Source organism: Montipora capricornis, chromosome 2 (assembly GCF_036669925.1).
Source record: "Montipora capricornis isolate CH-2021 chromosome 2, ASM3666992v2, whole genome shotgun sequence".
NCBI lineage: Eukaryota > Metazoa > Cnidaria > Anthozoa > Scleractinia > Acroporidae > Montipora > Montipora capricornis.
Genome location: NC_090884.1, coordinates 44,593,839 through 44,607,355, shown reverse-complemented (window position 1 = coordinate 44,607,355; position 13,517 = coordinate 44,593,839). Strand labels below are relative to the sequence as shown.

The 13,517-nt window shown below is 39.5% G+C and overlaps 2 protein-coding genes across 5 annotated transcripts in view; one reads left to right on the top strand and one right to left on the bottom strand.

Annotated features, from left to right (window-relative positions):
• Positions 1–355: 355 nt before the first annotated feature.
• LOC138023542 (uncharacterized) lies at positions 356–6,524 on the bottom strand. 4 transcript variants are annotated; one of them, XM_068870548.1, is made up of 4 exons: positions 6,104–6,524; positions 5,142–5,266; positions 2,476–2,522; positions 356–1,445 (listed from the first exon to the last, which is right to left on the bottom strand). In XM_068870548.1, exons 1-3 carry the CDS (start codon positions 6,393–6,395, stop codon positions 2,502–2,504), a joined length of 438 nt encoding a protein of 145 aa, XP_068726649.1. In that variant the 5' UTR covers positions 6,396–6,524; the 3' UTR covers positions 356–1,445; positions 2,476–2,501. The 4 variants fall into 4 exon arrangements, with proteins under 4 accessions (XP_068726649.1, XP_068726663.1, XP_068726671.1 ...); XM_068870562.1 differs by having other exon boundaries at positions 5,142–5,233; positions 6,104–6,498; XM_068870570.1 differs by having other exon boundaries at positions 356–1,442; positions 5,142–5,233; positions 6,104–6,498.
• Positions 6,525–10,698: 4,174 nt separating this feature from the next.
• The window catches only part of LOC138023531 (probable peptidyl-tRNA hydrolase), a 3,973-nt gene continuing 1,154 nt past the window's right edge, over positions 10,699–13,517 (top strand). The window contains exons 1-3 of the mRNA XM_068870538.1: positions 10,699–10,840; positions 11,816–12,029; positions 13,170–13,269. Of these exons, the coding sequence (XP_068726639.1) occupies positions 10,712–10,840; positions 11,816–12,029; positions 13,170–13,269 (443 nt within the window). The 5' untranslated portion in view covers positions 10,699–10,711. The remainder of the gene's footprint in view (positions 10,841–11,815; positions 12,030–13,169; positions 13,270–13,517) is intronic.

Here is a 13,517-nt window from a genome sequence, read left to right as displayed (position 1 = left end):
AGAAGGCAACATACATACAAACTTTAGTGGCAAATATCCCCGAGTAAATGACACTCAACAGAACAGAACAACAACAACAATATAAACTTTATAAGTATCCCACCCGACCGAAGGCAAACCAGTTGGCTATTTACAAGTGCAGATGAGAAGTTGAACCAGGGACTACCAGGAACAAATTCTATTAGTGGCTAGAAAGGATCTTGAACCCGGAATCTCAAGGCATGCACCATATCCACTGGGCCTCACTGCCGCCTCTTGAACAGATGCAAGGAAACGTAGGCTTGTGATTCCGAGACCCGGACCATGAAAATACTTTAAAAAAATGGAAAAACAAACAACTCACAAACACAACAAAGCAATTCAAACAAATATTTATTCAGTGCATTCTTGAATTGAAGTTTTCTTCAATTAAGTTGATCAGGGTCTTGTTAATGTCGGTATTCGTTTCACACTTCCATGGCCAGTGAACCCTTTCGCACTTTTCCGCGTCTAAATTATGTAACAAACATCTTATCTATTTTGACTTTGCCAAAAGAGTGCATGCAGTGACACGGATTACTGCATACGCTCCATTTTTTAACAAGAATTTAAGACTATTTTTGGAGGGCTTTATAAATTTCAAGAATATCAAGCCTACTCATGCTGAGACTTTGTTGCGGACGTCATGACCGTGCGATTGCGTCACAGGAATTAGGGAGCTTAAGCATGCGCGTTTTTGAGACGCGGCTGGGAACCGGACAGGATAGTGGTGTCCACACGATTTTTATACGAATCATCTTTAATGGAGAAAAGATACTTAACAATGTAAATGTGGTTGTGTGAAGACAAGTTGAAAGGGAAAACAGCTCATTTCCGGTTGCCGTCCGCGTTTCAAAGACGCGCGTGCGTTAAGTTCCCTATTTAGTATCAACGCGTCGGAATTGTTCTACAAATAGTGAACTCAAGAAAACATCTTTAGAACGTTTTCCAGATAACTTGAAATAATCGAAAATTAGCACAAAATGACAGCAATTACAAACAAACTTAAAAGAATAATTATAGTAATAAACCAGAACCTTAAGCCTCATGTAGCACCAAATAAAACGTTTGCGTTCTTGCCACTCCGAGTTGTTGCCCTTCTCATGGAGCGGATGGCTCGATAAATGTCAGGGAAGGCAAGAAATAGAATGAACTGTCTCAGGTTCATCAAGTAATTAGATGGACGCAGTTAAGTATTTCAAAACTTCCAATTCCCCGCGTTGAATTCCACAAGGAGCACGTGCACGCTTCATCTGTAACTTTAGCCGGAAATGAAGGATTATTTACGCCCAATATCCATTGACAATAATTGTAAGAATTGCCTATTGGCAGTAAAGACGGACACAATTCGTCGACGTCTTTATCATCACGAAAGTCTGCGATCCTAGCTCTTGCCCGTCAACCATATGCAAAATAATTGAAAACTGCTGAGAAAAATGATTATGGTTAATGAGAATATCATAGTCAAAATAGCAGGAAATGTGTAAATATCTCGGTCCTACTGAATTTCCTATTACTGTATGGTTGGCACATGTGGCTGACTGTGTTTCTTTGTAAAACCGAATCCAGATTTTTTAATTCAGAAACTTGTTTCTTTTCACAAGTAAAAAAAAGTATGCACATTGGATTTAAAGCTCCACACTCAAAGATACTTTGAACATATACTATCCGAAACTGGTGTAAAAACTCTTTTGGTAAAACGCCTTTCATAGATAGTCTTCTTGCAGAAGTAGAAACTTGTCCAAGGTTGTTGCCATGACAACCATTGTGCGTTGTTTGGGGAAATTCCGTTTTTGTTTAAGGCGTAAAATCTGGATTCGGATTTCTGTAAAGAATTACAACCTTGTGATCATTCAAGAACCAAGATAAAGAATAGTATTTTTCTGCTACAAATTTTGGGTAAAACAGTATATTATGGGCACACACGGCACATGTGTGCAGATAGCAGATGATACAAGGTGATTCATTGGTCTGTTTAGTGCTGTCTTTGGAAGACGTGTTTCAACATTCAGGAAAGAGTATCAATAATAGCTCGTAATCTGAGACCTCGCTAGCTTTTACTTTCAGACCACGTCATGTTACTCTTGGGAACAGTTTCTTTCAAATGTCATGGTATGTACGTGCACATAAATGCATAACGTATGAAAAAACAAAAGGAAAGTTCCCTCGAGAACGTGCGTGACATGGTCTGAAATGGGAAAACAAAACGTACTCATTTTCTCTTGGTAAAAGCTAAAAGGCAATAGTCTTGGGCTTGGCTCAGTTCCCAAAAACCTGGGAAAACAGGTAGACGGTTAGTTGCAGGCTCTCAGTAAAAAAACAAATAAGCGACACTTTGCAGGTTTTATAGAGTGGTAAGTCGCATACTTCAAACTGCCACGGTCTTTTGGCAAGGTCTTCAGGTGAGCCACGAGGGTGCCAATTCCAAAAGGGCGTGGAAAGAAGAAAATAACTTACAGTGCTAATTTCCTTTTTTTCATGCGTCAGTTGTCATCCAAAGCAACCTGTGAATGAAATAGCCAGCTCGTCAACTTATGTAAGTAATAGACTTGCCACAAGTCGACCTCACGATAACCCCAGAAGAAAATGTTTCGGCGAGCGAATCGTGATTTTTCGTACGCGAAGTGAATGAGCGAGCGACGAAGTCGCGAGAGGTCGACTTGTCTCGATTGCAATGTTTTCATTTGCGTCTCGCGCCAAAAAGGAGATGACGTCATTCGCAAGCCCTGAACTTGATGGCGCAATCTGACGAAACCAGTCGAACATGTTTGTTTCTACGAAATCGAAAGAGGAAATTTGTTAACTTTGTGCTAAAGGTATTAGAAACAAAGATGAAATAAAACGAAAGCTTTTTTTCAATCTCGAGTCGCCGCTTGGAAAGGAGATCTCCAGTGGTATTTTCTGGACCAACACTTGTGCCGTGATTTGTGCTGATAGAAACGAAAGACTAATATATTCGAAAGATTAGCAAGTAAGGGGAAGCTTCGAATCGTCAAGAAAGTCAATAGATTTCACTCATGAAAGATCAGGTACGCTTCAGGTGTAGGAAACGTACTAGACCTAGCCTGCGAGCAGGCCCTCCGAGGGACTGGGGTTGGGGTAGAATGAGAGCCTGCCCGCAAGGCTTTGTATTCTGAATGTCGCGTCCAAATTTTGGACGCAAAATACTGATTGGCTGAAATGAAATAACCTCGTGACGTCACCAGTGACAAGCTCCGACAATAAGAAAGCCTCTTCGCTTCGCAGAGATGAGGTGGTCAGAAATGCGTCTGAGAAAATTGTAGAATGTTGCAATTTACCATAACTTTACATAATTAAAGGTCGGGCGACGCGATGCAATGGCTTCTCTACTGGAAGGAAGGAAGTTCTATCTCTGTTATCCACAGGATTCGGAAAAAGGCTTATTTCCCAACTGTTTTTCGTAGCGGCCAAAATACAACGAGGGCGACTTCATGTCACCGTGGTAGTTTCCTGTCCTCGACAAAGCATTATCGCTGATCACATTTGGACAAAAATGGGCCTTTCGGCTGCCTCTGTTGCTGATTTAACGATAGAGAACGATAGAGGAACTCCACACGATTTTAGCAAGTATTTGGTTAAGCCGAAAAGGCGACTCCACAAATGATTGCTCGATCTCCTCGTAACTCCGCAAATACTCAATAAACCTTTGAAATAGATTGGTGTAGGTATTAGAATATTGTAATGTATGTAATGTCTTGATTCATTAAAATAAATTAAAAAAGATAACCCCGCTTCGCTTTACCGAAATTTGGCAGCAGTTGTGGTCGACGATTCTCACACAGAGGAGATGCGGTCAGGGAAAACGAATTTCTCTATTACGATTCCCGTCGTTTGAAGTTTGTGTGCTTAATTTTTCCCTAACGAACGAAACATTTTTTCCGCGGAAGGGACTTCGACGAATTACCGTAATGAAAATTCAGCTACGCTTTACAGCATCAGCAATAGTTGTTATAGGCTTTTCTGACGAAGTCTTCCTTCCTTTACAGTTTTTTTTTGAGTTTCTGCCTCGAGCAAATTGAAATACACAACGGGTGGCTTTCTGTTTTCTGTTCTATTTTCAATGTTTACTTCGGGTGCGCGCTGATTGGCTAATTTTTGACAGCTCTCTCAGCGTGACATCAGGAGGCGGCATTCAAAATTCAAAGGGATGCGTGCAGGCTCTCCTTCTCTCCCACCGAGGAGAGAGAGCCTGCTCGCAGGCTATACTAGACCGGGATTAAAAGATACATCTTAGTGAAACTTAAGCTTACCATTTAGCGATGTAATGACTCTCGTCGATGAATACACATGCATTTTAAAATTTTTTGTTCCATTCGACGAAAATTGTGTTGATAGTCGTTGAGAATCGCCTCGGGACTTCCAGACACCCGTTTATACTTAAGATTTTAAATGTGTTGTCTCCTAAATAGCGACCGGCTAGAGACCAAATCTTTCGTGAGTGAAATCAGTGGAAGAATTACGAAGACCATAGCATTGCCACCCGCTCCAAGTAAACGACCAAAAGCGTACGGGACTTGTTCAAAGGTCAGATTTTTCCCAGCTTCGGTTGGAGAAGACACAAACAGATCTATGCAAGACAGATATTCTTCAATTATTTTCCTCTGATGGTCGCGTAATTTGGAATATCCGGTGGTCTTAGTAGCATGTTTAAAAATCACGCTTCACTGCGTGTGGCAAATTTTGATTGACAACTCTATCCCCTGGGGTCCACGAGGACTACTCTGATTGGCCTAGCTCAGCGACCCGTTTTTGGGTCGCTAAATTGGCGCCAATCAAGTATGAAAAGTCCTTCGTTCCGCTCGTATCTAGACGAAGGACTTTTCGAAAGTCTAGTAAGTAACAGCTCGTATCCTCTCTACCGTGATACTGATAAGCCCTGTGGCTGGCTCAGTAAATGGACTTTATTTTACAGTACCGGGCTCTTTTGACTCTATGGTGTGGTTTCCCGTTCGACCCGATTTCTAAGGAAAACAGAAATCATCTTATTTGACTTATTTCCGTATTCCATATTCCTTCAGTTTCTATGACATTGCGTAATTGCACTTTCTAAAACTTTGAAGACACTTTCTTTTAATGAATGCAACATAAAGACTAGGACCTACCTGTTCACGAAAGGCGGGTGTTTCTCTATTTAGCCGATGTCCTGCACCATGTCCTTCGGGCAAATCATCCAGGTTTTCATCACCTCTTGGGTCTTCGATTATTATATGTAGAGTAAAAACGCAAACTGATATTCATAATTAATTATGCGCGAAGACCCAGGAGCAGTCAGTCGGGACGGGACGAGGAAATCATGTGCAAAATCAGGACTGGCTTAAAATACAATAATACTTTTTGTTTGTCCCCCCAAATTTTGCATAAGCATTGTTTCCAGTTTCTCTTGGTACTTACAATGGTCCCAAGAGAAAGCCAAAAATTTTGGGGGGACAAACAAAGAGTACTATAGTATTTCCCGAAGTGGCCTATTCAGTTTTCAAGTCAGGGTAGAAAGCAGTCCCGATTTTGCCCGTGATTTTCTCGTCCCGTCCCGACTGACTGCCCATGATCATTAATTATCGCAAAACATTCAACCACTAACGCCAGTGACACTATTGAACTTGTAAGAACTTGCCCTCTAATTTTGAACAGTTTTGTCCCAGTAATATGTTTATGCCTATGGGCCTGTTCGCACTACACCGAAAAGTTTGGTTTAGTGTTTGCAAAAAAATTATGTGATGACCCGTTGACGGGTACCTGTCAAGGAACAATAGATTTTCTCGCCCGACAAAAAATTTTAGGCCTCCAAAGCTAGTCGACGGCATCTTTGAAGTTTGGTGGCACTTGCGATAATTTTTTTAGGTCGAAAACATCGTTCGCATTGAAAATGGTCTCGCGTTGAGAGTGTTTTTTGCAAAACAAACACAATTTCGCGTAGTACGAACAGGGCCTATTTCTAGGAAATTTTTTTTCAGGCATGATAATCTACTCAATATTTATAACACAGAAGCAATGAAGTCCCTTTTGGTCAGCAAATAGATGATTTAGTAGGAAATATACATATCTACCATGTCTGCTTAACACGTACCTTGTTCTCGAGGAACAAGAAGATTCGCTAAATGCTCACAGCCAGTCGCGTTAAGCGCTTGAATAAGTTGTTCAAACCCGTCAGTCCGTCTTCGAAGCCTCGACAATAGCTCCTGTGCTGCTCGCATGTGACCCTGTCTCATTTCTTCGCTCGCAATGGCCTCTCTGTCGTTCTGGGTCAAACAATTCAGATACGGCAACATGTCCACAGGGATGACATCTTGGGTAATTTGAGGAAAGTATTGATCAATTAAATATCTCTCGTCCCTATTCATGTTGTAAAACACAACCATGCAGAAGAAAAGAGACCAAACAAAACACCAAGTATAGGTATCGTCTCCGTAAGTTTTATATGAAGCGCCAAGTCATTTAGGGATTTACCCCTTACAGACCCTTCAAGTTTGGAGTCATCAATTATTTTTAGCCAACAACATCACGTACATATATTGATAAAAATTTGACTTTCAGTTTGACAGTTCTGAGAAATCAGTTTTGGAGGCGTTGAACTAAAGGTCAGGGATCATGTGTTTGACAAACATTTGACGTAAGCCTAAGTAGTGCAAGTTCTCGTCGGGCGATCATTAAAAAAGATATGTCGGGGCAGATACTTTCTATTCGGTGGTAAAATCCCCTAAAATGTGAAACGGCATTGTATCACGGTAGCTTTTTGAAATTTATTGCCTTAATCCGTTAAAAAGGCAATACCTAACACATCATGGGCGACAGTGGCATGAAACAAGTTTGAATCACAAGTTTATTGATCCCCAATTTATGCTGACATCACCTGTTTGAGCCCAATTCTTTGATTGCACTCACGTGATAAGACGGCCATGCTGGTGCCAAAACAATTAAGTTATACTAAATATAGTCAAATTCCCAAAGGACGTTTTCGCTATTGTTCTTTCCACCAACGTCAGGTGCAATCAAAGAATATCGGTTTTTCCGACTGCATCAGTTTCGGTTTGGTTTGAATCAATTATTTAACATTTGTTGGCATTTGAACAGGGCATGCATCACTGAAATATGCGTAATAGAGGCGAATTTCTGTCGCCATTGTTTACTTCTTGTTCATATGAATCTGCCCACACAAGGAATTGTGCTACAAAAAATTGACTTTGAAAAGTTTAATTCAAGAAAGTGTAAATCTTAAATATCTCTGCAGTTTTCAGCCTTTTGGCATCAATAATCGATGAAATCTCGGCCATTAAAAACACAGAAGTTATTTAAGCGATATTGAAACCCATGCATGCATTGTCGGTCCGCGATATCTGGATAAAATGTACGAGACAGGAAATTATAATTATGCATTTTCTTGGCTGATCCATTAGATTATAACGATTCTTAGAATATGTGAAATTTCGTATATTTGAACGGAGAAATGAGATATCAAATGAAAGTTAGAAAGAACATCGCAATCAGACACGTAAAACAAAACAACTCCAAATGAAGACTGATCCCAAGTGACCAAAAATACAATGCTTTCCGGTACCTGCAACAAAATGACCTGCGATCAGCCGTTCTTTTCGCGCCCTCTCTAAACGGTGCTAAACTACTAAAGAAGGGAACGCCTGATCGCAGGCTACGGAAGCTGTAGAAAGACTCTCAAACTGTGATAATTATGGTGTTATGCTAATAAGGCAAAGTCGTAAACATTATGAATTTAACTCGTCTATTAGGCTTTTTAAGAATTAGCCTATAAACTCGAGTTTTGTCCTGAACAACATGCATTATTTGCTGTTATTTGACTCACAGGAAACGGGAAGTGAAGTATATTAACTGTTTTTGTGGAAACCTATTGGCATACACGACTTTCGATTTCATCCCTAAGCGTTCGTTTCTTTAGAGAGGTTCTGTAATCCCCTGTCCTCATTGCAACAAAATATTCAGGGCGCACATTGGCCTTGTGAGCCATCTTCGCACCCATAAACCTGTCAAAAGGTGACAAAAGGATGACATTGAGTGGCCCTGGCCCTTATCACCGTAATGGACGAACAACAACAGGAGAAGCGAATTCAAATTATTCGGAAGATATAATCTTTGAAAGCAAAAGATTTATTGATTTTGAAAGGGGAGAAAACTCAATGTCTACAATTTCGCAATGGCCTCTTTTTTGAGTGGCATTTTTCTTAGTTCTCTCTCACAGAAGAAACTTAAGCTTCTCTTGGGTGACTCGGGCGTTAATATTGCATTGAGAAAGACATCCCAGTTGTTTTTTGTTCTTTCAAAATCGTTTGTTTTTCAACATGAAGTGGTCTTAACCTTGTTCATTTTTACTCCAATCTGGGACAAAACTCGTTGATAAAATTCGACGAAGCATCCCTCTCTGCTTGTGTGTTTTGGCTTGTGTCAATAGCCGACGAGGGTATAGAGGGATCTTCAATGACGTCATTCTTGTTTACATTTGGTTTGCTCAGCAGTGTCATATACTCTCCAAAACTATTGACGAAGTATTTGAATTTACAAAATCTGCACAAAATTGTTAGATGGTAAAAGCATTCAGGAACTTTCTAAATCCCCAAGTGAACGTTTCAACATTAAATTGTTGGTGTAGTGTTTAGCACTGAATGTTGCCCATTTTGTCCCTTCAATTAGCCACCTGTCCAACATCGATATAATTTTAATGTGATAATGTACAAAAACGATCTACCACATCGCAATAACATTCTCATAGCCGTGCTACCATGAAAAACACTTGCAATATTCAATGATGATTTCTAGCCTGGCCAATAAAATTATAATGAACTTATTTCAAAAAAACAAAATTTTAGCATTGTTTGAAAAACAAAGCTGCTTACTTTCTCTAAATTCCTTTTTAAAATTCTTGATTCTGTTAAAAAAGTGGCTCAGTGAATAGATCTCTACCTCATTTCAGGTTCCAAAAATTCTCAATTCTTGGGTTGCACGTGACATCACAAAAAATAAAATACAAAACTAAAGAGCCTTTTGAGTTTTTATCTTGATCAGCTACAAGAGGTTTTAAAAATATATCTATTTGCATGTTTTCAGCTCGGTACCGTGCTTTGTTTCAATAATAGAGCAGTTTGAATTTCAGAGTTTTTCAAAGTGCGTGACATGTTGACAGCTTTCGAAAAACATGCCAGTTGCATAAAAACATCAACTTCCCTCGTGTTTTGTGGCCTAAAGAGCCAATATACTAGGATATGTGTCTATACATGTACGAATGTTTGCTAGCTTAGAAATTGTTAATGACAGCCAAACTAAATTCCAGATATTTCTATAGGTTTCCGGCCACCATGTTGGTGTACTCCATACTAAACTCTACAAATTTGAGTAATAAATTTCACTGAATAACTCAAGTACGGAATATCGCACAGCCCTGAGACTTGGACCCGTTGTTTATTTATTCCTCTTCTATAACATTTCCAATTGACTCAATTTGTTAAATGGTAAGCGATTTATGTTTTCACTTGCGTGACGTGCAACCCAAGAATACGGCTATAAAGAATTTTGGTAATGAATAATACAACCTAAATCAGCCAATAAGATATACCATAGTTGTCAGGGTTTCCTGTTGAACAAGACTCCTATTTGCTGATGACTGGACGCTTATTATTGTGACGTTTTTTTCTGTTGGGATAATAAAGCTCTGTGATGTTCTAACTTTCAAGCATCACTTGTTTGATTAAACTGTGTACAAATAAGATAAAAAAGACAATAGGTTACAAGACGGAATTTATTTCTAGATGCTTGAAAAAATATTACGGGTCTTTCTTGTCTTTTTTGGGCCTATCCTTATCAATACTGTCCATCTTATCTTCAGTAAGAAACTCCAGACAGTCACTGCCTGGTAATTTGTTAACTGCCTCTCCCTTTTCTGCCATGATGTCCTCAATATTTCTGTATATAACAGATAAATAAATCTATAAATAGATAGATCAATGGGATGGCTAGATGGATGATAGATTAACAGATAGATACTGAGATAGGCACATAACAAATTATTAACCAACCAAAGAAACAAATACATAAATGAGTATACTAAGGCAATGAGTTGTTTCATTTCCAATAAGCAACGAGAACAATTATTGCCTACGTCATTATTGCTTAGGAAATATTGACTTAAATCTTTTATACAGTGATCAAGAATAAACTGAGAAAAAGGTCTCCAAATTAAAAATCAAAAGCAGCAATATAGTCCACGAAGGTGGTGATCGATGCGTGGCTTTTCAGCGACATGTACCATACCTTTTTTCGTCGAAAAACCAGCCCAGATTATCAGCTATTAAGTGTTTGTTGTTGCAACCAGGACATCTGACGATAACCACTCCTTTATTATAAGCCTGTTTACTGATAATCATTTTCGATCTTGTCTCGCATACACTGCACGTAAACACCAACTGGAACTTGGCACTCTTTTCGATTGAACAAAGTGGTGTAGATGCCTTAGTTGCCAACGTTTCACACAGTGTTCGTCTGAAAAAAAGCAGTCTGGGAGACCGTGTCAAACGAGATGTAAAAGGCAGAAAAGAGTTAACACGCGCTTTAAGAAAATCACAGCAAATTCGTCGACAAAATACGCGTGCCAAGACAGCAGCCATCTTGAACTAATAGGTACGTTGTATATGAGGCAATGATTTGGTCTTTCAACATGGTGGAAAACCTTGGTTGTACGTTTTGGAAAGTCCTAAACCCAGACCCGTCAAAATCGTTAAGATTTATTTGCCGGCGAAAGCTGAACCAAGCCCAAGCCAATGATGCAAGAAAACTTCGAACAATGGTAGTAAATTGTCATTTTTCTTTCATTAGAGCGATTGATCTGAGCATCGATCGCGTTTACGTACGTGAAACGACAAAGGCGAAACGGTGGGTTGCTGCTTGTCATAAAAGCGTGAAAATGATGCTATTCTAACTCGTCTCTCTCTTTTCAAAGAGTTACTTGAGACCTTCTGCTAACACGCAAGAAATGAGCTCATATCAAACGAGTTTCTTCTATTTCTGGCCGGCAAAACGCAAATTTTAGTCTGGCGTTTGCTCTAACCACGTTCTGGCAAGATTTCCTGTACTCCCTCCGTGCACACGGCCGTCTTTCAGAACATTAGTGTTGTGAAATGAAGGAGTTAATTCCTAGAGGAAGTATGGTAGCGCGTTGGTTGGGAGTGTCAACATGAAAATTTGTACCCTGCCAGCAGAGTCTCAAATTTGTTTTCATCAAACGAATCGACAGCGTAGGCTGAGTGTTCGAGTATTGGCCGATATACCGATCGATACTCGGCCGATGTCAGTCGAGAGTAATCCGGTAAATTAACCACCAGTACATGTAACAATCACGCCTTGAAATTTAAGGTTCCTACATTAGTCACCTTCAAAATGTTTCAGTATAAAGAATCATTTAAGGAAGGAAATTAATGATGAATCGTATATGAAATGAATCATATATGAACTGCGGATATGAAATCAAGTGAATCATTGATTCATTCCTCATGGGACCATTAGAACCCACAAATGACCAGCTCTCAACGTCAGTGGGTTCATAGCTCAGTTGGTTAGAGCGTCGCACCGGAATCGCGAGGTCATGGGTTTCAAACCCCGTTGAAGTCCTGAATTTTTCAGGCTTCTCTACGCAATTGCAAAAATTGCCTTCATTACTGCGAAGATCACAGCTTCACTTGAAGAAAATTAAGTTATTAGCCTTTTATTTCTAAAGAAATATGAATGATTTTAACGTTACATTTGTCTGTGCTATTTCTCGCAGATTGTGGGTTTAGGGAATTATATCCTACGAGACACACGACACAGTGTTGGAATGTTATTGGTTGATCATCTGGGCAAGCAGCTTGGTACAGCTTGGCAGTTAAATCAAAGATCCAGGAGTCTTTTGGCAGTAACCAAACTAAATGGGCAACAGCTCATACTCTTGAAACCTATGGTGGCAATGAATATAAATGGAAAGAGCATTGTGAAAGCAGGTACTCGCAGTTTATTAATTCACATAGTAACCAATCAAGTGGTCATTTCTTTGGAGTAAAACACCCAGGCCTTATTGTTCAAAAGCTGTTTAATGCTAATCCCAGATTAAAAATTAACCAAGGAGTTAATTTCTCTTCGCCCAAATGCTGTTCAACGCTGATGTTCGGCAAAACTTAACATCAGAAGAAGTCAATCTTGAAAAACAAAAATAAGCAAATGAAACTTTAACCAAAGAGTTGAAAACATGAGACAAACGTTTACGCTAATCCTGGATTACGTTAATCGGCTTTTGAACAACCGGGCCCAGGAATATATTTACCAACCAATTATTAAAAGGCCAATCTGGGGGAGAGTAGAAAACACTGACCCCATGGACTACCCCGGCGGACTACCCAAATGGCAGGTCTAAACCACAGGTCACATTCCACGGGTCACTTGTTGCAGGTCATTGTTTTACCTTTTGGAAAGTAACCAAAACCCTCAATTTGGCTAACCCTAGGCCTAAGGTTGTTCTTTAGACCTAGGGTTAGCCAAATTGAGGGGTTTGGGTTACTTTCAAAAAGGTAAAACAATGACCTGCAATGAGTGACCTGTGTTTTAGAACCGCTGCTTCCCAAACGGACAACCAGTACCCTAAAATGGACTAATTTTACCAAAATACTGTTTTGATTGAGTACTACTGAAAGAACTGAATTGATTATGTACTTACATTGCATATACCTTATTAATTTTTGTCTGCACGGCCACATACGGCATAACTGAGGAACTGCACTGGTTTCACTTCACTTACATGTACATGAAGTAATCGGCCATCACAACAATAATTATTATGTAAAGCTAACCTTTTTAAAATGGGTGCTTAGACTTAAATACTGTTGACCAACGCTGTTTGAAATGGATGTGTAGGCTTAGCACTAATTGTGACTCTGCTTACGACCAATAGTACTCACTTGAAATTGTATTTTTGAGGTACATGTAGTCCGTTTGGGTAGTCTGTCGGGGTAGTCCATGGACTAGGGGTCAGTGTTTTCAACTCTCCTGCCAATAAGGTGTGAGAGAACCAAAAACAGTGATCAAAAATGTTCAGTACTGATTCAGTATTTATTGTTAAATCTGTTCAATTCCTTTTTTATTTGCAGTCACTATGTTTAATGTGGAGCCATCAAATATTATTCTTGCTCATGATGACCTTGACCGGCCTTTGGGAAAATTTAGTATTAAACATGGTGGAAGTGCTGGGTGAGATTTCTTTAAGTTTGTGAAATCTTTGTCATTAAATTGGTGTTTAGTCTCCAAGGAGAGACAGCAGCATGCCACCATACTTCAAAAGTAACAATATGCTTTGTTACTAGGTACATAGCCATTGACAAATGACTTTCTCTTTGACCTGTTTACAACGTACTGATTGTGCCATGCAAAAACTGTGCCTACTATTGTCCTGCAGGTTTAAAAATATGTTTCAAACTCATTTGACATGCTTTAAGTTG